The 23,145-nt window shown below is 44.1% G+C and overlaps 1 protein-coding gene across 1 annotated transcript in view; it reads left to right on the forward strand.

Moving 5' to 3' along the window:
* TBKBP1 (TBK1 binding protein 1) overlaps window positions 1-23,145 on the forward strand; it is a 279,179-nt gene that overhangs the window by 250,689 nt on the left and 5,345 nt on the right. Inside the window, exons 8-9 of the mRNA XM_069237503.1 lie at window positions 4,437-4,555; window positions 9,608-10,347. Of these exons, the coding sequence (XP_069093604.1) occupies window positions 4,437-4,555; window positions 9,608-10,347 (859 nt within the window). The remainder of the gene's footprint in view (window positions 1-4,436; window positions 4,556-9,607; window positions 10,348-23,145) is intronic.

The following is a 23,145-nucleotide window of genomic DNA, read 5'->3' on the forward strand; positions in this document are numbered from 1 at the left end:
TCATAGTTTACCTCCACCCAATATAACAAACAGCGTAAGGCAGAAGGTTAGCCCACTTCAGCCATTGGCTAACTTCATTGTGAGTGATGGTATTCTGGCTTTTCGCAAGGAGCACTCCTGCACACAATAGGTTCATTTTAACTGCCAGACACTGCAATGCACTGTGTGCTTTTTGAGACCTAACAATCTTTGTGCTTGTAGACATTTGTTTAAGATTGTAAAGGTTCTTCAACAAAAAAGTTTAGCAAAAAGCATAACTAAATAAAAGCACTATCAAAGATTAAGGAGGCGAAGCAAGATTACTTATCCAAGTCCTTTGCCTGTTACTGATCTCCCACCAGCCTTATGCCTCAATGTTATAATTTTGGCCAATTTACCACGCTTACCAGTAGGCTCTTTGGAATCAGCAGTCTCCCTTAAGAATAAGGTGTTATTTTGGTTAAACCTGTTGGTAAATCATCAGTGGGACTTGGTAAATTCTCAGTGGGATTCGGCCCATGAGATTTTATTCATAAGGAGAGTGGGTGGTATTGGCCCTCTTGAGAAAATGTATTCTGGAGATACAGTGATTGTGAATTTTTATAGGCGAAGAACGGCGGGGGTTATTTTATTCAAAGTCCATACAGGCATGATAAAATCTGACCCTTTGATGATCTTACCACTAGTTTTTTTTTATAGGCATCTACACTCATCATGCTAGTGGGACGAAGTGTTCAAACTTTGCGCAGGGCAGTAGACAATCAGTCCCCTTACTCCCATTCGAGAACCGGTTTTCTGTGTTGACCGATTTAGAGACAAATGATTGACTTTGTCACAGGGAGGATGGCGGACCCTTTGGATTACAAGAAGAGGATGAGATTAGCCCAAATCATCAAAATAGTTCCCCAGGGTATCCTGTAGGAAATGATAATACGCATGAGTCCATTAGGCCCAGACAAGGCATGTCCTTTTTGTCCTGGAATGTTGCGAGGATTCAAAACAAAACTGCAAAATGAGGATTGGCTTAATTTAATTGTTAACCATGATGTGATTTGTGGTCAGGAAACCTGGGCCTTGGATAACCTAGCCATAAATGGTTTAAAATCTTATTGTATGAATGCAACCCCAGGTACTGTGGGTAGAGCCAAGGGGGAGATAGCAATCTTTGTGAGAAATTCCCTTTAGGAATGTGGAGATTAAATTAATTGAATTGGAGCCTTTTTTCAAATTTTAACGCTCCACTCCTCTAGTCAGTTTAATATCTTTTGAATTAATTTTTATTTTAACTTTTTCACTTCACACCCCACTTGGATTATTGAAGATTTGGGTAAGAAAATTGCAGAGCATGTTGATAGAGGGAATTTGTCTAGTTGAATTGTTTGGGCTGGTGATTTTAATGCTTCCAAATGCCCTTATGAGGGGGAGCATATATGTGGTTATACCGAACTTCAGGATGATGATGCTGGTCATTTTATGCATTCAACCTATGGTGAAGCATTAAACCTCCTGATTCTATCCTTAAATCTAACTTTTGCATCGGATATCCAGGGAGGAGGTCATCAAAAGCTGTCTACTTTTAAAGGGAAGGAGATCCACGATTGATTTTATTTTGATATCAATAGATCTGACCTAGTGTGCCTTTGGTTATGAGGTTCTCCCACTTGCATTTAGGGACCATAACCCTGTTGTTTAAATGTTGTGCCTCTACCATGTGCCTAGCTCATCTGGAAATTATCTGGCACCAGTAGCTTATACAGTCAATAGGGTGTTCGTTTGCAATGAGGCTCCATTAATGCAAGGAAGTTTTATTAAAACTTGGTTGTTAAAAATCATTAGGAGGTGTTGGGTTGCCTTTCGACGTCAGAGGACCCTGTACATTTTGGGGGTAATTTTAATGGACTTTGTAAAGCAAAATCTGGTGGGCTAACCTCTAAAAAACCTTAAAAAGATTGAGTGGTTAATTCATCGTTCTCTCATGAATGCACAGTAGCTTTGCAGTTCCTCAAATCGACCACGAATTGTACTCTGCAAAATACCGCAGCTATTAGATTAGCAAGATCCAAATTTAAACAAGTCCTTAAACAGAGGAAGTTTGAAATCAGAGTAAAAGCATGGGCTCAACTTAAAGATTCTAAATTATTCTGGAGTGTAGTCAACCACCCACTTTTCGAAGACAAACTGTCTTGTGAAATCTCATGTCACATCCCGGAACAAGATTGGGTTTACCATTATTCTCTAGTTTTTAATCCCAAGAATAAGGATGGATCGACCAGAAATTAATGTGGGTTCAAGTTTGAGGATAGTTGGGTGGCTGGCTTGGTAGATTTAGCGTCAATTTCTGACGCAATAAAGAGCGCTTCTAATGGTACATCTCCCGGCCCAGATGGGGTCCCAGGTGACTTGTTTAAATCCAGTGTAGACCTATGGGCCTTCTTGGTCACACATGTTTTGATGGCTGCAGTAAAAGGTGGCTTGATTCCCTCCTGGAAGGACTCCAATAATTATCCCTATCTTTAAGAAAGGTGATCGGAACCTCCCTGCATGTTATTGCCTAATTTCATTGAGTGATACAGTGTTGAAGCTTTTGGGCCAGGTAATTTTGGGGAAACCAGAGTCGTTGGCCGAGAAAGTATGGTTTCCAATCGGGTTTAGGAACTGTAGAGCAGGCACTAAACCTTACTCTTATTTTTGGTAAATGTGATGGCCAGGAGAGGTGTACTGCACATGGCTTTCCTGGACCTCTCCTGTGCCTTCTATTTGGTAGACAGGGACATATTGTAGGGTTTGATGGGGCAGGTATAGATACCTCGACTAAATCTTCTAAGGCAGTTGCACCAGGATTATTCCACCAGAGTGCATTACATGTGGAATGAGGATTGTACACCCGCTATAAGGGTGGTAAGGGGAGTCACACAGGGTTGTATACTGGCCCCCTTCTTTTTTTATTGTTTATGAATTCCCTGGATACAGCTTTAAGTAGGCAGAACGTTCCTAGAATTGGAAATCAGTCAGTTTCAGTACCATTATACGCAGCTGATGCAGTCCTTTTGGCGCATACCGCAAACGGTTTGCAAAAACGTTTGGATGGTTTTAATAACTTTATGTTGGGGCTCCAGCTTTAGGTTAATCATCAAGTTCTTTTGTAATGTCATGCGACCCAAAATATTTGTATAGGAGGGAGACCTATTGTAGCTACATCAACCTTAAATTATTTAGGTATTTTATCCGAGTCAAACATGAAATGGGACAGGTTAATAGCTCAGAGAGTGCAAAATATGTGGGAGTTGGAAAGGCTATGTTCAAGTTTGCGAAAAGACTAGGACACAAACCGGTGCAGGAGATGGTTCAGCTTAATAAGAACAAGTGCCTAGCAGTAGGAACTTATGGAGCTGGAGTTAGAGGCTATACAGCTATGGAGAAACTCTAGGCACTGAAAATAGGTTTTTGTGTAGACTGGTAGCGATTCCTAGGGTTACTACAAACGTAATTGTTCACACAGAATTAGGGATGGGTTTTATCCAAGATTGTATAATTAACTGACGCCCCTAGTTTTGTGGCTAAAAATATGGTGCACCCCTCAAGCCCACTTTTCTAAAAGAGTCTTGGTTGGTTGTCTAAGATTGGATAATATGGACTAAATTCCATGGATGGCTTTTGTAAAATGTACCTTTTATCATTTTGGTTGTAGATCTCTTTTTGATAATTCTTAAAATATTCTTGCTATCCATAAAGCGAGGTTAATAGAGCTATATAAATCAGCTAGAGAAGAATCTAGGTTGGTGGGTGTTTTAGACATGCCTACGGTTATGAGATAGAAGCAAATTTGCACAACATCTAGTATGGAGCCATATTTGTCCTGGAAAGTGTAACCAGAACACAGATTTCATTTAACCAGATTAACCCTCAATATAGTCCATCGTTTAGTGGCTTTTCCAGTCTCTGGTACTTGGCACACATCTCTACCTCAATGTCCCTGTGATGGGCTACCTGAACAATCTACTTTGCACTTTATGCTATTTTGCACACTGTATGCCTCTCCAAGGCTGAGATGTTTGTGCCCTATTTTGTTGCACAAACACTTTACATCACACACAGTGGGGTTGATTTACTTGCAGTCCATGTCTTCTGTTGATATATGCGCTGGAGTTCTTAGTTATCTAATTGCTGCTATTGCCATAAGAAAAGTCTATGCATTGTAAGGTTTGAATATTATCTTATTCCCGGGAAGCTAGAGCTCCTTGTTTATAAAAAGTGTTGATTTGTGCTACTATATGTGTATAAATGAGTTTTGTTTTTAGGATTTATTACTGATAGATCTTCATGAAAAGTTTTAATTAATGACTGTTTTTAACATTACATTTGATTTTATGGCCGAACATTTAGGGAGGATAAAGTTTGGGGGGGAAAAAAAGATGCAAAGGGCAAATATTCACTTCTTATGTTTTTTGTGGTGTTAGGGTGAATCTGGCACTCGCCTACACAGAGTTGACGGAGGAGCTGTGCAGACTACGCACCCTGAGTTCACTGCAAGGCCAGATCCTTAGGACGCTACTGCAGGAGCAGAATGGAAGTGCAAGTGAGTGCTCAGCGCTTATGGGAATTATCAGGTGCCTGTGGTGAGTGCTGCATGCTGGGTGCAGCAAGAAAGGACCTGCAAGGGGAGGTGGAAAGTGACAAACCCAATATAAACTCAATGCTCAGAAAGTAGTAAGTTGTGCATCACAGTTATGATCAGTACTCTAACTCTAGCTAGCTTACCTGTATCTTTCAATATTAATTACTCAGTGCATGGATACAAAAAATATACTAAGAGTAGCATGGAAAAATATTTTTTATCAACACAAGTCATAAAACCAACACCTGTTTTGTATAGAAAACGTATATTTCCAAAAGAACGCCCCACACCAAAGTCTTGGTTATAGTCAACCAATTCAGTCCATCAAACATTAAAAACAAAATTCCTGTTGCGCACCACAGGTCCGAGTGGTGAGAGAGAAACCAATTAAATGTTCAGTTCCTCCTTTGGGCAATTAAAAAAGGTTTGGTGAACTTCAGCTGATACATGTACAACCTTCATTTGCACCAATGGTTAATTAAATTGTGAGAGAGTCAGAAATCCTCAATCTTACAAAATAGCATAAAGGGGTCCATTAATAAGCAGTGTATTTTGTTCAGTGAGACTGTATCATGGATACAAAGATACAAAGGGATCACAAGCATCAAACACATCATAAAAAGAATTAGGATTGTTTATGTTTCGAAAGATAGTATCCAACAAAAAATGTCTCAAAAGCTGAGCGGGACTGCCGCATTTGACCGATGAGCTCCGATGGTGCAGATTTTACCTATCATCTGCTTTTTTAAGATAAATCCAGAGAAGAAAACGGCAGTTGACGTAACTATATTTGAACAAATCAAACAAACTTAGTAATCCTTTGTAGAATGTCCAAAAGAAACCAGAATATGATATATTGTGCAAAATGCATGGGAGGACAGAAAAACTCGATAACGAAGTCTCACAGTCAAAAGAAGGTTCAAAGATACATCATAGCAGAAGGAGCCGATGCTTTACCTGAAAGCACCATCTCTCAAGCCAACCACAGTCCCTCAAATTAAAAAAGGGGAAGTGGAAAGAACACACAAGGTTCACCTGGCAGTGAGTTCTGCCTGTAAGGAGGGAGAAGCCCTGAGTGATGCAGGTGGTGCATATGGGCAATATAAGAACATGCTTGAAATTATCATGGCTGTCTGCATGGTATTTTACCTTCAGTTCACAGGCACTAAATTGGGAGTCACTACATCGCAGGAGGTAAATTAGAAGAGTGTGTGTGTGTATATACCCTTATCGACATAAAGTGTTAGGATTCTCTCTTTATTTTGTAATGATAGTTTAAAGTAAATATAAATTAAAAGTAATTGATTACTAAGATGAATTAGAAAATAGAATTAAAAAATGGAATTATTTAATATTTATAAATGTAAATTTCTTTAAATATTTTAAAAATATCATTTAATATATGGGTATATGGTTTTAAGTCTTATCCTTTTTAGGGTTTTAATGCATTTTAAGGTTCAGTAATGGATAGTGTATAGGGGTAGTAAGGAAGTTTTAAGGTTCAGGGATTGGTAGTGTTTAGGGTTTATGGATGGGTAGTGTATAGGTGTAGTAAGGATTTTTTCTGGTTCAGAGCTGGGTAGTAAATAGTGATAGTACAAAATCTTTAGGATTCAAGGATGGGTATGTATGGGGTTGTTAAGGAGGTTTTAGAGTTCAGGGATGGGTAGGGTGTAGAGGTATGAACAGGTGCTTCAGGTTTAGAGATGGGTAGTCTATAGAGGTAGTAACTGATTTTTAGGGTTCGGGGATGAGTAATGTAAAATTAATGATTAAAATTAATATAAAATAATTTCAATAACAACTACAATTAATTAAATATAAAGTAGTTTAAATTACATATAGGACGTTTTGAAAAAAGTATCTTAGCATATTTATGTCACTTTAAAACTTTAAAACATAAACAAATATATTAGTATTTAGATTGTTTCTATTAAACATACATGGATATGTATTAATGTGAGTGTATTTATATATATTTATATATCTATATCTATATATATTAATTTCTCCCTCTCTCTCTCTCTCTCTATATATATATATATATATATATATATATACATACATGTATATGCATATCTATGTGTGTGTGTAGGCCCACAACGTCACCAATAATAAAAAAAATACACACAAACTTCCAGCAGAACCTATTAGACATAATACTCTCAACACAGCATATATATGTTTATTGCTGTGCTCACATTTCTCTCTCACACACACATGCACATTTACATACATACATTCATGCTCAGGGCCTAATTAACCCTTTTTATGATAATCACACACTACTAGTTTATTTTTACTTGTAATAAAATATTGTGGGGTGCAGAGACTCCACAGTCAGATAGGAGAAGCCTTTTTTTTTATGTGTGGCGTCTTCATCATGAGTGCGGAGTCTCTGCAGTCATAAACTTACTATTAGTAAAATTAAACTCGTAGTTTGTATACCAAAAAAATAGTAAACAGACACAAAAGTGTATGTTTACCTTGGTGAATCAGGCCCAAAGTGTCTGTCTACAAATCTAGAAGATGTGTGATCAGCTGGAAGAGCTCTTTGGTCCTAACCATTAAAAACCAAGGGCCAGATGTATCAAATGATTTTGCACTCACAAACTGCGAAATCGGCCGTTTGCGAGTGCAAAATCGGGGTCTGCAATGCATCAAAGGCATTCGCAGACACAAAATGAAAATCGCAACAATTGCGATTTTCTGCGCTGCGACCTGGATTTTGCGAATTGCAATTTGCGATTCGCAAAATCCAGGTCGGAAGGCAATTCAGCAAAAAATCGCAAATTGCGATTTTTCGCAGAATGGTGTTTTGCACATGCAAAATACCTTTGGGGGTCATTCTAACATTGGCGGGCGGCGGAGGCTGCCCGCCAATGTTCCCCTTCCAAAATACCGCTCCGCGGTCGCAAGACCGCTGAGGGTATTTTGGGATTTGCCCTGGGCTGGCGGGCGGCCGCCAAAAGGCCGCCCGCCAGCCCAGGGCAAATCAACCTTCCCACTAGGACGCCGGCTCAGAATTGAGCCGGCGGAGTGGGAAGGTGCGACGGGTGCAGTTGCACCCGTCGCGTATTTCAGTGTCTGCAAAGCAGACACTGAAATACTAAGTGGGGCCCTCTTACGGGGGCCCCTGCATTGCCCATGCCATTGGCATGGGCACTGCAGGGGCCCCCAGGGGCCCCGCGGCACCCCCTACCGCCATCCTGTTCCTGGCGGGAGACCCGCCAGGAACAGGATGGCGGTAGGGGGTGTCAGAATCCCCATGGCGGCGGAGCGCGCTCCGCCGCCATGGAGGATTCCCCCGAGCAGCGGAAAGTCGGCGGGAGACCGCCGACTTTCCGTTTCTGACCGCGGCTGAACCGCCGCGGTCAGAATGCTCGAGGGAGCACCGCCAGCCTGTTGGCGGTGCTCCCGTGGTCGGTGACCCTGGCGGTCACCAGGGTCAGAATGACCCTCTTTGTCTGCAACCAGGTGGTAACCTGGTGCAAAATTAAAAAATGCAGTAAAACTGCATTTTTAAATTTAATATGTAAAGCACACATGCCCTTTTGGCATGTGTGTACTTTACATGGAAAAAAAAAAAAATTGGGGGTGCAGGAGAGGGGCCTTAGGCCCCCAGCACCCTGGCCTTTTGCATTTCCCAAATTGCGATTTCTGTTTCAGAAATCGCAATTTAGGAAATGCAAAAAATTTACAGCTATGGGCCAACAGGCCCATAGCTGCGAATGGGGCCAGTATCGCAATTTGCGATTCGGTAATTGCATTTGCGATTTTTAAGAAATCGCAATTACCGAATCGCAAATGTGATACATGGCCCTTTGCGAGTCGGTAATTGCGATTTCTTAAAAATCGCAATTACCGAATCGCAATGGGCCAGATTCATACATCTGGCCCCAAGAGCCAAAACACGTTAAATAATGCATAAACACCTAATTGAGAACAGAACCAGACAGTAATACTTGCAACACATCATCTCAAGCTCAGTCAGGCTCAGGTCTGCAATAGTAAAGTCACAAGTAGGTGGAAATTCACCCAACTGCCAAACGTGCTACTAAGGCATCCCAGTGGTAGAACATGCTGTTTACAGATGATAATTACATAAAACACAGGAGAGAAGCATCAGCAAGTAATGACTTTGGAGTGACATGCACAAGGTGGTGACTCTGCAGTAACTGCTGTCTGAAGGCTGTAACAGGGTGTAAGGGGCGCTGAAGTGCTGCGTGCAGGTTGAGAGTGGAAGGAAAGTGGACAGGTGGTTAACAGTGGCGTAACAAAACTTGAGGAGGCCCTCATGCAAAATACATATAGGGGGCCCCCATGCTCTGGATCAAGTCAGGAGCTCTCAGGCCTGGGTCCCTCTGCCCATGCAGAGTGCCTGAGGGGGCCACCTGGAGCTCGGGCCCCACACTGTGGAGGCTGCTGGGGCTATTGTTACACCACTGGTGGTGAAGGCTTTACGGTTACATGTGACGGAGATTGAACTCCATGGGTACGCAGGTAGCGTTTGTATGTTGAAGGGATGCAGGATTATTTGAACTAGGATGGAAGTGGGGGGGGGTACAACACTGAGAGTAGTCTCCGAGAACTCCTAGGAGTCTTCTAATATTCCTTAAACTCTATGTAAAATAAATAAACTCTGTTCATGATGTAAGCTCAAACGTGCATTCTGCCCTGTACCCTGACACAAACCTGTTGCTATCCTGCTGTATGATAGCAGAAACATCCAATATATCATAACATACAATCTGAGAATTAAGAAGAGTAATGCTTGGTGCTTGTTAGCTGCCTATTTGTAGTAATGGCTTTAAATGAGTTTATAATGTAAATTACGTAGTGTCATAGTCTCCACAGAGGACCTGGTACAAAGTGGCTAACACTGGACAGGTGTAACGTCTCTATTAGTAGGTTCTCTCTTCCACAATATTCTTGTGTGAGAGCTATGCTCTTGCACTATCCTGGGTACACTCTACTTCATTTTCTAACCTTCTGCTTTTATTTCTTTTACAGGCCAGAGGCATTCTCCTGCACTGCAGCGTCACTCCCCGGGAGGACAGCGGCTGTCTCCTGCACCACAGTGCCAGTCTCCTGCCCAGCAACGAAGGTCTCCGGCACCACAGTGCCAGTCTCCTGCCCAGCAAAGGAGGTCTCCGGCACCACAATGCCAATCTCCTGTGCAGCAACGCAGGTCTCCAGTGCCCCAGTGTCAATCCCCTGCCCAGCAGCGCAGGTCTCCGACCCCGCTGTGCCATTCGCCTGTCATGCTACGCTGCTCCCCATCATCGTTCTGCCAGTCGCCCATCCCCCAGCACCGGTCTACAGGTGGCAGCAACCACAGCATTTTAGAGCTAGGTTACTCTAAACCTTCAAGCCACCACATAAAGGCAAGCTTCCAAGGAAGGCGGAGCTACTCAGAGGTGGCAGACGTTGGCCGGTACCAGCAGACACACTCCCTCTGGCTGCAGCCCGATGCCTCAAGCCTACCAAAGCACCCCTCCTACAGTGAGGTTTACATTGAGAGTCAGAGTGACCCTTCTAGTCCCAGGGACCTCTTCGAGGACAACCTGCCCTTTGACAAGCAATCCTCAGATGATGATGATTGGACGGCCCCGAGCCCCCCTAGCCCTGATGGGGGAGCAATCCGATGTGCCTCATTCTGTGCTGGCTTCCCCATCCCCAACATGCCCAGCAACCGAATGGCTGATTCCTACTCCAGGGCAGAGCACGCTCAGTCCTGGCCATCCATCAATGTGAGTGTTCAGGCCAAAAACAGCAAGCTAGTTTCTCTTAGCCTGTTATTTTCTTACAGGTATTATAGCTGGAGGAACGGCTGGCAGATGGATGAGGGTTCTGGTGGTCAGTAATGTGGTGGAAGGAAACTCTCTAAAGTTGTCTAGTGAGGTGAGAAAGTGCCTGACTTTGTTGCTTTGTGGCTGATCCTTGGTAAAGATTGAACAGTGAAGTATGACATTGTGAAAGATGACTTTGAGTACATCACTTTTTTTAGTCCTTAGAGTCTTTGTCAATCCTCTGATTGTTGTTCCCATATCACTAATGCAGGCATGTAGTCAATCTAATGAAACACTTGGGATTCCAGAGGTAACCTTAAACCTGTGAAAGACATCATTGTGTATATGGTTGAAGCTGAGGAAAAAAGATCTTTTGGGTTTTGGGTAACAGGTCATTAGGGAGTGCAGAAGATTGCCCCTTCTATAAGAGTTGTCTTCCTACCCTACTGCTATTTGGGGACTAATAGTATTGTGGTGTTGGATAAGGGTTTAGAGCTTATATCCACTGGATGGTGATGGAGAAGGCTCAGATTTGAAAGACACAAAGTCAAGGGATGTGCATAGAAGAGCCCTGCTTTAGCTGTTTATCCTCAGGAACAGGCTCATTATGTCCTGCAGTGTTTTTCAGAGTGGGTCTGACTCTCTCACCCCTTTTTGTATTATCACCCGGAATCTATAATTTAGAACAGAGGTCTTCAAACTTTTTGATGCCAGGACACCATCTCAAAATGTTTTAGGAGTAAGGACCTCTCCTGACAAATTTTTCTAGAACCTGGTACTCCTCATCATCGTCAATAATAAATGTCCCCATTTCCCACAGCAAATCATTTTTATGGTGAGGAAATAATATTAATATTAAACAGTGTTTAGCAAACCAAAGGTCAGTGAGTGTGTGTGCGTGGCCAAAGGTGTAGCTAAAAACAAAGGTCCTCATTTATGAGTATTTGGCGTAGGACAGTGCCACAAGTCTTCTTGCTACACTGCCCAGTGCCAATACAAAAGGGCAGGAGTGGACCGTATTTATGAAATACAGTGCATTTCTGTCCTTCCCCCTTGCGCTGGCGCACAAATTGCTGACTAGCACCAACGTAGCTAGGATTGTTTTTATGCAGGAAGGGGCACCTTGCTGCACAAAAACAATCCAGAGAAGCAGTGTACCTCTTTCTATGTGTGCGGCAGAAAGCAACACACATGAAAAGACGAAAAACAAGGAGAAATTAAAACATTTCTCCTCATTATGCCTGCTCTGGGGAGGCGTAAGGTTTTGGCACAGCTTCAGTTTACCTGATTTTGTAAATCTGGGGCAGCGTCAAAATCCATGGGTGTTGCTTGGGAACACCCACCACAACGCCCATGGAACCTCTCCTTGACGCAAAGTAAGGCAATGTAGTGGCTTGCGCTGCCTTGCCTTACTCCATATATATGAGGCTATTCAAAGCCACAAAGGGTGGCTTTGCGTCACGTCATACATATGATTGAGAGGCTTGCGCCGCTGAAAAAAGTGATGCTCCACCAGCGCAACCATCTCATGAATAAACCTCAAAATATTCTAAGTTGTTTTTAAGTCTTTGACCGTCAGGTAGCTACATATAAAATAACAGCCAGCTTAAATGAAAAATGTATAAAAAAATGTGTTGCTTATTGGGAAATGCACTGTAGTGCATTAGGAAACCTCTATTAGTTAATGCACCACAGAGGTCTGTGTGTAACCAGAGAGCGACAGAATTAAATCTTGGTTGGTACACTTGAGAATAGTGACATGTGTTTTTTAGTGCCACAAGGTCACAGCCTGTGACAGAAAGCACTGTGAATATGTAAGGCATTATTTTATACTTGCGTTACACGCAGTATAAGATAGGACACTACAAAAAGTTTTAAGATAAAACTGTACTTCCAAAATGTAGAATTAAGTAATACCAGAGCATATGCAATACCTTTTCTTTTTATAGCTGTCCCTTCAACATCTCCAGGTGAAGTAAGCGCTGTGTAACTACAATTAAAAGCACACACATTTCTTAACTCTTTGCACTGTCCCTAAAAAGGAATAAATGTTTGTCATCACAAAGCTTTGAGTGATTTGATCAGCTCTCAAGCATCCTTTACTGTTGCAGATTACCCTTTATATGTGCATATCAGCTCGTGGAGCACATTTGTATTTCATTCAGGAAGCAGGCGCCCTGGTGTGAAGGCCTCCTTAGCTGTCTGTGGCTTTCACAGGAGACTCAATAAATCAAAGTTCATCTGAGGCATTTTAATAATTAGCTGGGGGAACGCACGACCCCCTTTCCAGGACTCCATGGCCCCCTGGGTCCAATGGAAATTTCAGCTGATTCCTCTAAACTGTGGGAACTGGTTTCTGTTAGCATCCTTGCTTTTTTCTGTTTGTGGTATCTGATAGAGACTTCTAGTTGCAGATTCCTTACCGTAGAATTTTCCCCCAGGCATCAGACTGGATCCGGAGATTTTTCTTTGAGCAATACCCTTGCGCGTCGGTAGGTGGCGTCGGTCGACTCCACAGGCGTCGCAGGCGTCATGGTCGCCGTGATTGCCTCGGGAGTAGTACATAGACGCCGCCCTCGTGCAGTGACGTCAGTTCTTTTCTTTCCACACCACGCGCTGATCCGGTGACGAGCTACCCTAGGCTATTTTTTAGCCAAATTCGACCGTTTTGACAAAGTTTTTTGTGTGTGACTTTGGTGCGTCGAGGATGTCCCCAAAGACCGGGTTCAAGCCTTGTGAGGACTACCATCGGACGATGTCGGTGACAGATCCTCATCGCATTTGTCTGTGGTGCCTCGAGCGCGACCACGACCCGACGTCGTTCTCCGAGTGTCGGGCCATGCACCCAAAGGCATTGAGGGAGCAGTCCCTAAAGCTAATGGTGGCCCGGCACTCGACTCCGCGTAGGTCCCGGTCTCGCTCGAGAGGAAGGTCTCGAGATCGGTCACGGAGTCTTCACCACTCGTCTTCTTCTAAATCCTTTGGGTCAAGGTAAGAACAAGAAGTTGAAGAAGTCCCATCGCTCTCTGACTTCGCCCCGTCACTCGGCCGACGTGACGCGGGAAGAGCGTCCACACACTAGGCCTCCGTCCTCGGAGCCTACGTCTAGGTCGGAGCGACCCCCGCCCAACTAAAAGAGTTTTATGAGGCCATGCGCATCATATTTGGGTGGGCCGTCCCCGATACGGCGCCTTCGGGTTCAAGGGGTTTGGCTGAGGGGCCTTTGGGTTCTGCACCGGCGGCTACGGCCCCTGCCACCGGGGTCACCTCCGGATCTGTGCACGGATCCGTACCAGCGCCGGTCGCACCCTCGAGACCTTCCCTGGCACTGGGTCGATTATCGACGCTCCCAACGTCGGTGGTGCCCACTATCGACATCGACCCAATTCTTATCCCTGACGACTCGGAGTCGGAGCAGCGTCGGCTGACGCCGCCTTCGGCGGGGCCTATTCACCCCAGGTCGGATTCGGACCCTTTTTCCTATGGGTACGAATATCGGGAGGAATTGGAGGGGTCCCTGGACCCTTATGAATACCAGAATGACCCTGCTATGGACTGGGCACAGGAATTGGGTGAAGCCAGTGGTCTGGATACTTCTCCTGACGCTGGCATGCTGTCTCCTCCTACCGTGACTATGGCGGAGGGAGCAACTTATGGTATGGTGGCTAGTAGGGTAGCTGAGGTCCTTGGCCTTGAGCTTCCTACTGTAGAGGTCAGGTCTAATCTCCTGATGGAGGTACTTCAGCCTGGGGCTTCTACTTCAGAACCCCTTTTACCATTTAATGAAACCCTCACAGATGTCCTTTTGGGTACATGGTCCAAACCCAACACAGGTGCTCCTGTGAATAGGACTATCACACTCCACCATCGGCCCTCTCTGAGCGACCCTAAATTCCTGTCCCAACACCCCACGTCTGAGAGTCTTGTTATCCATGCTTCCTCTTCTTCAGGTGCATTCCCTTCTGCACCCCCAGATAGGGAATCCAAAAGGCTGGAACTGTCGCGGTGCGGCGGCCGCAGGCTCAGGCGGCCGCGCTGCGGCATTCTACCGTGGTCTGCGTGCGGGCCGCGGGGAAAGCCGTGGCCGGCATGGGGACCACGGGGGAAGCCGCGGCCTGCGTGCAAGCCGCGAGGGAAGCCGCGGCTTGCGTGCGGGTCGCGGGGAAAGCTGTGAGTTCGTCCAGGGGTCGCGGCACTCGCCGTGCCTCCTTCTTTTGTCTTTCCAGTAAAGACAAACGCGGCAGGAGAAAGACCTCGAGTTGGGTCTAGATCCTGCCGCGCACAGCGCATTAGTGCGCTTTACATTGTGACAGTATGTACTTTGGGCACTTACCAGCATGCACAGGCAAAAGCCGGATACTTGCACATGATGGTGCTTTTATGCAGACCTTTTCCCTTTCCCAGCATGCTACCCACTTCCTTTCTTCCCAGCATGCTTTATTTTTCTTTGTTTGGACGCATGTACCTGATTCAATATTATACTCTTTTCCCCAATTCAAGATGGTGGTGTTTCTACTTCCTGTTTCCTACTTCCTGTCTAGAGGTATATAAAGGGAATTCAGCTGCTTGTTCATTGCGTTGCAACACTCCTTGGTGGTAGTCACGCTCTGACTGGTTTCTTCCTGTGAATCCAGTATTTCCTGACATGTCTTCGTTTCCAGTCTTCCTGTACTCCGGATCTTCAGCTCTAACGCCTTGGTGTCCTCCTTCTATTTCAGGGAGTTCCTGTTGGAGGTTTTTTACCCTATTGGGGTTTTTCCTCTGGGACTCCTTCTGGAGGGCACGGACTGTAGTGGCTTGCTATTGTCAAACAGCAGCGTGGCTACCGGAAGGGGTCGCCCCTACCTCGGCCAGAGCAGAACCTGCCGGAACCGGGGCCGTTCCCCAACTCTTCTCAACTTCGATGGTAAGCACATTGAAAACCGTGACAGGAACAGTTTGGCAAGAAGTTGTTTTCTTCCTCCAGTCTAGCGCTGCGGTCTGTGAACACCGCATGCCTTTTGGGCCGTTATACCCACTCCTTGTGGGATACGGTTGCGCAAGTCCTGCCGCAGATACCGAAGGAGGACCGGGCTATTGTCTCCCAAGCAGTGAACGATGGGAAAGGCGCAGCAAAGTTTACAATCCGTTGTGGGGTGGATACGACCGACTCTCTGGGCAGATCGGTTGCAACGACAGTGGCCTTACGGCGCCATGCCTGGTTACGCACTTCTGGGTTCTCAGGGGATGTCCTACAGTCACTCATTGACATGCCCTTTGATGGGACCCGTCTCTTCGGAGACAAAGCGGACTCTACCTTGGAGAGATTCAAGGATTCCCGGGCTACGGCTCGGTCCCTCGGTCTTTCCTCTTTTCGCCCCTTTCGTGGACACGGAAGGGGTGCCCTGTCACGTCCTCCACACAGCCACCGTGCCACGCACCCTGGCCAGCCTATGCGTGGCCGAGGATGCGGAATCCCACATGGCCGTGGGACAGGGAACCAGAGGTCTGTCCAGTCCACCTCTTCCCCCGCTACAGCCACCAAACCCTCCTAGTCCGTCCCCTCACTACCGCCCAGTTGGTGGCAGGATTCGCCATCACCTGCCCTACTGGGAACATATCACCACGGACGGGTGGGTTTTGCAGATCGTTCCAAAGGGCTACTCCCTCCCTTTCGAATCTGCTCCACCACACATGCCACCATCCTTCAGTCACCTTTAGGAGTATCATTTGGCACTTCTCTGCCAGGAAGTCGCAGTTCTCTTGCCCAAGGGAGCTAAAGAAAAGGTCCCTGTGCCAGACGTAGGTCGTGGTTGTTATTCCCGCTACTTTCTAATTCCAAAGAAGGGCAAGGGCTTACGTCCTATCCTAGACCTTCGGGACCTGAGCTACTTCCTCAAGAAGGGGAAATTCAAAATGCTCACCCTGGCTCAGGTTCTGTCTGCCTTAGACCCAGGAGACTGGATGGTAGCGTTGGACTTGCAGGACGCTTATTTCCACATCCCCATCATGCCTGCCCACAGACGTTACCTACGATTCGTGGTAGGTCACGAGCACTTTCAGTTTACTGTGCTCCCTTTCGGCCTTACCAGCGCCCCTCGGGTGTTCACGAAAGTGATGACGGTGGTTGCAGCTCATCTGCACAGGTTAGGGGTCTCAGTCTTCCCCTACCTCGACAACTCACTGTTGAAGGCGGACTCGCCCCAGAAAGTCGTCTCCCACCTTCAGACTACGGCGAACCTCCTGCACACGCTGGGGTTCACTATCAGCGTGCCGAAGTCACACCTGACTACCTCTCAGTCGCTCCCTTTTAGCGGGGCAGTTCTGGACACAGTGCAGTATCGGACTTATCCTCCCGACAAACGAGTCCAAGACATTCAGGCTATGATTTCGATCTTTTGGCCTTGGTCTTGGGTTTCGGTGAGATGGACTCTGAGGCTGCTGGGCCTCAGGGCCTCTTGCATCCTGCTAGTAACACATGCCAGATGGCATATGCAGGCTCTGCAGTGGGACCTGAGGTTCCAGTGGGTGCAGCATCAGGGGAATCTATCCGACCTGGTCCAGATTTCAGAGGGAACTGCGAAAGTCCTGCAGTGGTTGCTTTCAAATCCAAATTGGGTCCATGGCAGATCCCTCTCCCTCCCCCAACCAGATCTCTCTATAGTGACAGATGCGTCACTTCTGGGTTGGGGTGGCCACATGGGAGAGGGGGAGATCAGAGGCCTCTGGTCTCTGGCGGAGTCCGGACTCCATATCTGCTGGAGCCCTGGGCGATCAGGCTTGCGTTGAAAACATTTCTTTCCTCTCTCAAAGGGAAAGTAGTTCAGGTGTTTACTGACCATACTACCGCCATGTGGTACTCCAACAAACAAGGTGGAGTAGGGTCCTGGACCCTTTGTCAGGAGGCACTACACCTCTGGACATGGCTGGAACATCAGGGCATTACCCTGATGGTTCAACATCTGGCTGGATCCCTCAATTCCAGAGCAGAAGAACTCAGCCGTCGATGCACAGCCGATCACGAATGGTGTCTCCATCCGGAGGTGGCACTCTTTCAGCAGTGGGGAGAGTCTTGGTTAGATCTGTTCGCCTCCGCAGCGAATGCGCAATGTCAGCTGTTTGCCCGTTGAAATTTCCAAGGCGGCACTCTCTCGCAGATGATTTTCGTCTCGAGTGGAGCTCCAGCCTCCTTTACGCCTTCCTGCCTATCCCTCTTCTGCCCAGAGTTCTCAAGAAAGACCGGGCCCAAGTCATCTTGGTGGCTCCAGACTGGGCTTGAAGAGTGTGGTATCCAGAGCTATTGAGCATGTCCAGCGATCCTCCACTCAGACTGCCTCTTCGGGCGTATCTTTTGTCGTAGCAACAGGGGACGGTTCTTCGATCTTCCTTCTCCTGATGAGATAGTGCTGTTTAACAAAGTATGGCGCTCATGCTCCTGCCTTTAAAAATACCATATAAGTCTGGCATTTGAAATTCGTGCTAGGGGTGTCAGCTCCTTTGAAGTGCTCTCTCCTCTTCACTGCCCTTTGTCAAAGGGAGAGTGTGCGACAGCAGGAATGACTTTAATTCTGAGTGTCATACAACACAGGCCAAGGGCGTAACCGGGATCACACCTGGCTATCAGCCTTCTCTAACGTATGCTCTATAGAGGTTCAAAGGATTAGGCCTTACTCAAGATTCCCTGGTAGTACCATCAGTTTCACTATCTCCCTGACAATGAGCCCAGGTCCACTGACCAGTAAGTCTTCCTGGAATCAAAGAACCCATTGATGTGCAAAAGAAATAGCTAAGCTTTGCAGTGTAGAAACATACAACAAACATGAGTCATTCTAAATGTACAATTGTAACACAACACACAAAAGTATTACCATCACTTTAGCTTTACACCAAATACAGTGCATCTTAGTACCCAGAAGTGGTGATGGTCATTATATACAGGCTTAAATAGATGTATGCCCATCTACCTAACCTGTTAGGAAAATTCATAATACGTGTTTTGTTAGTAAAACACCCCAAGTCTAGGAATACCTTAAACCAATCATTTAGGTAAAACTCATTCAAAACCCCACTGGTGGGTCTGGAAGCCCGACAACTAACAGTACTCATTTTAATTTTCCCCAGCTGTCTGCTGCTTCTCCGTATTTCTCTTTGACATAAACAAGCATGAAAGTGGATTTCTAAAGTTATTAAATTCTGTCACCTTAAAATCGGCTCAAACGCCCTCTTTTATATTCAGTTTCAAAAGGAACAATTAAGCAGTGTCACTCTAGCTCAGCCAAGTGTTTGCATGTCCGAGAGTGTATTAAATTGTCAGTCATTCATCTTTCAGTTATGAAGACATATGTCTGAGGCATGTGTTTTATATTACTTGGAAATCACAGATTTAAGTATTTTGCTATCCCTTCTGGTCAGACAGCCTTTCAGCAAGCTCAGCAAATATTTTTGCCTTTTTCCACTCATAAGTATTTTCTCTCACGTTGCTTTTTGTGTCTCTCCTTCAGTAGTACTTGATCATAGAAAGATGATAATACAGTTTGTATGGTGTGTCTTCCAGATTTTCACGTTAGATGAGTGAGGCATTGCCAGGAGCCACCTTACAAAGGGTTTAAGGATTTCAACTCAAGTTTAGTCATCTGAGTAAGCAGAACTACCATTCCGTCCCATTCTTTCATGTTGCTAACCTTGCAAACAAGCCAGGAGGACCACATATTTTGTTCTGAGCTCATTGGGACTTTTTTTGGCACTCACAAAGATTCTAATGTACATTGGCCCATTTAGCATTGAGGACACTGATGTGATTTCTGGGGTCTTTATATTTTCTATATCGAGGCACCATATGCTGTTGAGGGCTTAGATATTGAGGCAGAGTCTAATGCCACGACCTTCAATTGTGTCACATTAGTAGTCAAGAAACATCCTCTCATTAATGCTGGGCTCTCCAAGGAAAGGTACCAGAAACACATAAAGGACTAGAACCTCACCAGCCACACTCATGCAGTATCACAACAGTATTAACTGATGACTGTGCAAACAGGTATATATTTGAAGAGGTTTTAGCCCCAATTAGATACATTTACATTTGTTTAAATATTGTATTGTTTCTGAACAACACCTTGAAGCTATATTAGCAAAGATATTCAAATACTAATGCTATATGCTTATATATTTTATTCAATAAAGGATAAAGTAATGTTATAGTTAGGCATGCTAATAAGATACGGTTGAAGTGATGTTATAGCTATGTATGGAAAAAAGGCACCTAACATTTAAAAACTAAAAAAAATTAAGTTTACCAATTATAGTTTAGTGGCCTAACTGTGAGTTGCAACTTCACCTTGCTCTGCTTATGACCTCAGACATATCACTCATGACATGTTCAAAGCCATCACCAGTGACATCATTGGTGCCATCACTGATGACATGATACAGTCTTCGCGAAACAATCCTATTCAGTCTGTGGACATGTAGTAATTCCACACGCTACACCTTTGGCCATCTTTATTTTCACCTTAATGGGATTACCCTTTTAAAGACTTCACATGAACCACAATTTTCACATTTGTCACTTACAAGACACTGTCAGGCCCTATGGACAACCCTCCTGTAGACACTACACCCATTTCTGAGATGGGCTCAACAGCATAAGGTCTTATAACTATACTTAAAACATCAGTGTGCGATAAACCACCTCTAAGTGGGACACCCTTACAGTCTATATTATTTAACAATCTGCAGTTCCTCACAATCATCAGCAAAGGTCTGTAACTAAACATCTGCACCTTATAAATGCCCTAGCTACATATAATTTGCCTATGGCACTATATAGCAACTATTTAACATGTTGATAATCTATTGTCAACACGAGCTTTGGCCTTTCTCACAGATTGTTTTAAGTTTAAGTTTTAGCTTTAAGTTACAGCCTACTTTTGAACTCACCTCTGCAACCCACATCAGGCATGCACAGCCTTTACCTTGTTTGACATGGGGTAATGCTTGCACCCTACACTTTAGTGATTTGTAAACAGTGCACCATACAACTTTCAGTATGCACAATCAAACTTGCCTACACAAGTGTACACTCTGTAACTCTGTCCTCCGTATGACTGTAGGGGTATCAGTGATGTCATAATTGTCATCAATTATGTAATTTATAGCTATGTGGGCTTCATAGTTAAAAGAGGTAGAGTATTTAAAAGACCTCTTTGCCTTTAAGGTGTTGCTGTAACTGTAAACCAGTGTCCTGGAACAGTTAGTTACTTCAAGTCTAGCCGGTTGCAAACAGTAGTACAACAATCTATCCTTGTATTTCAATTTTGATGGAGAGTAAGGCTGATAATCTTCATTACACCTTAAAATGCTATTTAAAAAAAAAAGAAATAGCTAAGTTGTAAGCAAAGGCATTCTGATGTTTTCTTGGTCCATATTGTCAGCTACTCAATTTTGAAAACCTCTCACTGACATGCTTTCCAGGGTAATCATAAAGTTACAGAATACTGGTTTACTAGGAGAGTCATATCTCTCACCGAAAGAAACGTCTTTCTGAATCCCCATTTTCTCTCACCCTCCTCTGTCTTGGTTCTCTTGAGAACAACGTTTACAGCAATGTCCTTTATGTCACATGGAAACCCCGATTTAGAGACACTCTACTGTCGTGGTTTGGCCTAAATTACAATCCGACTACTTTCAATTTAATAGAAATGCTTACGAGCACATGGGCTGAATGGATCCTATGAGCAATACATATGTCAAGCACACATTATCATTATCTGCTGCAGTGTAACATGCAATAGAGATATTCTACTGTTCAGCATGACAAAGGGATTTTAAAATACATTTTAGAAGATTAAATAAATACTTTATCAAACCTGATTTTAAACAGTGTAAAATATACTAAGAAGCCTGTCTACATATCTGTGCATTTTGGAAATATAAATACACATGTAAATAACATTTTTACTTGTGTTTAGTGGTCATAGAGTTTTGGGTACTAAAGATGTGTCTAATAGAGCTGCATGAAAGATTAACAGTGAGGCTATTCATAGTTCAGACTTCACAGATTTTTTAAACTTTCCAACTTAAGGAATTTAAGGCTTCAGTAACATCCTTAATGCCTTTGTTTCTCCTAGTACAACTGTCAGTGGAAACTATTGTTTTACACAACCTTATGTATAATGTCTGAGAATGAAGTTTTCTGTATCAAGGACTTACTGTACCCCTCTGGATGACAGTGGAAGAAGGATCACTAAACATTTGGAAAAAAACGTTTTTTGATTTCTCTGCCCCAAGTCACTGTTATAGATCTCTTTGGGATTTGATAGCCTACTTTGCTGAAGCAGGATTTTCAAACCACCATTAAGTAGGGTGTTATTGTGTGGCCATTCCATCAGTACCACGAAAGGTATGATGTATATTTGTGTTCAGTATTGCAGCATCGTGGCTATGCTTCTCTGGAGTGAAGCCCAAACAGTTGCAGACTTCTAATCTTCCTTTTCTGGTTGGTTAAAATTTGGCTGTCAAGCTGCTCATGAAATAACTAAGACTGAGAGCAAAGGTGGCACTCTAAACACAGTTGGTCTGGAACAGTGAAAGTTATACAACAATTAGGGCCTGATTAGATCCTGGCGGAGGGGAATACACCGTCACAAACTTGACGGCTATCCCATCCTCCTAATTAGGATCCTATGATATACTTTGGGGACAGTAACAAGGCAGACGGGATATCCGCCTTGTTAGTGACAGAGTATTCCCTCCACCAAGATCTAAATCAGGCCCCTATGTCTCTAATAATTCACCCATGGCAGAGTGATCCCACAAAACTGATTTCAAACATCCTCTTAATACAGACCACATTGTAACAGCAGCACTTATATTGTTTATTTAAGACTTTTGACTCACCATAGAAAGAAAGGTAAACACAATTTAGTCATGGTCTTGCAACAAATACATATTACAATATTATCAAGACTATTTACACATATGTCATTTTCCATTTTTGCATATGACGCACACACAATAATACATTTGCAATAGGATATTCATGAAAAAGAGTTGCAAAATATTTGGCAGTGTTCTAGGTGTGCAAAAGACATATGCATGCATCAAACATACTATGATAGACAAGGGAAGATGGCTTACTTATAATCTTAGTTCTCCATCATGGGTATCTTCCTTGAATTCATGAGTGAAACCTCCATATCAATCAGAACAATGATTGTAACCTTCCTATTAAACTGACCGCCTTCACAGATACTGCACAATGTGACTTTTGACTTACTTTCCTTATAGTGGTAGTGCCAACAATCCCCTCTGCTTAGAATGGTGTCTGTTTCCATTTCCTGCATTTTCATTTAACATTTAAGCAGAAAAGGGAGGTTTTCAACCTTTTGTTTCGCTATTTCAGGTGCTGATTGGATTTTTTTCAGTTAACAAAATGAAAATGTTGCCTTTTAGATACTTATTAATTACAAAAATACAATTTTTATATCTTTTAAAAAGGTACTTTTTAAACTCAGATGGGAAACTAAGGTTTTATTCTCTTTTTTGCCAGTGTGGATACTCTTAAAATCCAGAAAGGGCGGTCATTAGATTGAACTAGTAGGATAAACGAGATAACAAAATATTGTTGAGATCTAGTTAGTTTGCGGACAAAGCTCCAGGGTTATATTCCGACTGGGTGAGTTTGCGGGACAACTGGTCAACCTGCTATTAAGGTTGGATTGATGTGTTTATCTAGACAAAAGGAAGGTTTTGAGCTTGTTTGGCGTATTGGTTCAGAGGCTA

The sequence above is a fragment of the Pleurodeles waltl genome, chromosome 6, assembly GCF_031143425.1.
Source record: "Pleurodeles waltl isolate 20211129_DDA chromosome 6, aPleWal1.hap1.20221129, whole genome shotgun sequence".
Taxonomy (NCBI): domain Eukaryota; kingdom Metazoa; phylum Chordata; class Amphibia; order Caudata; family Salamandridae; genus Pleurodeles; species Pleurodeles waltl.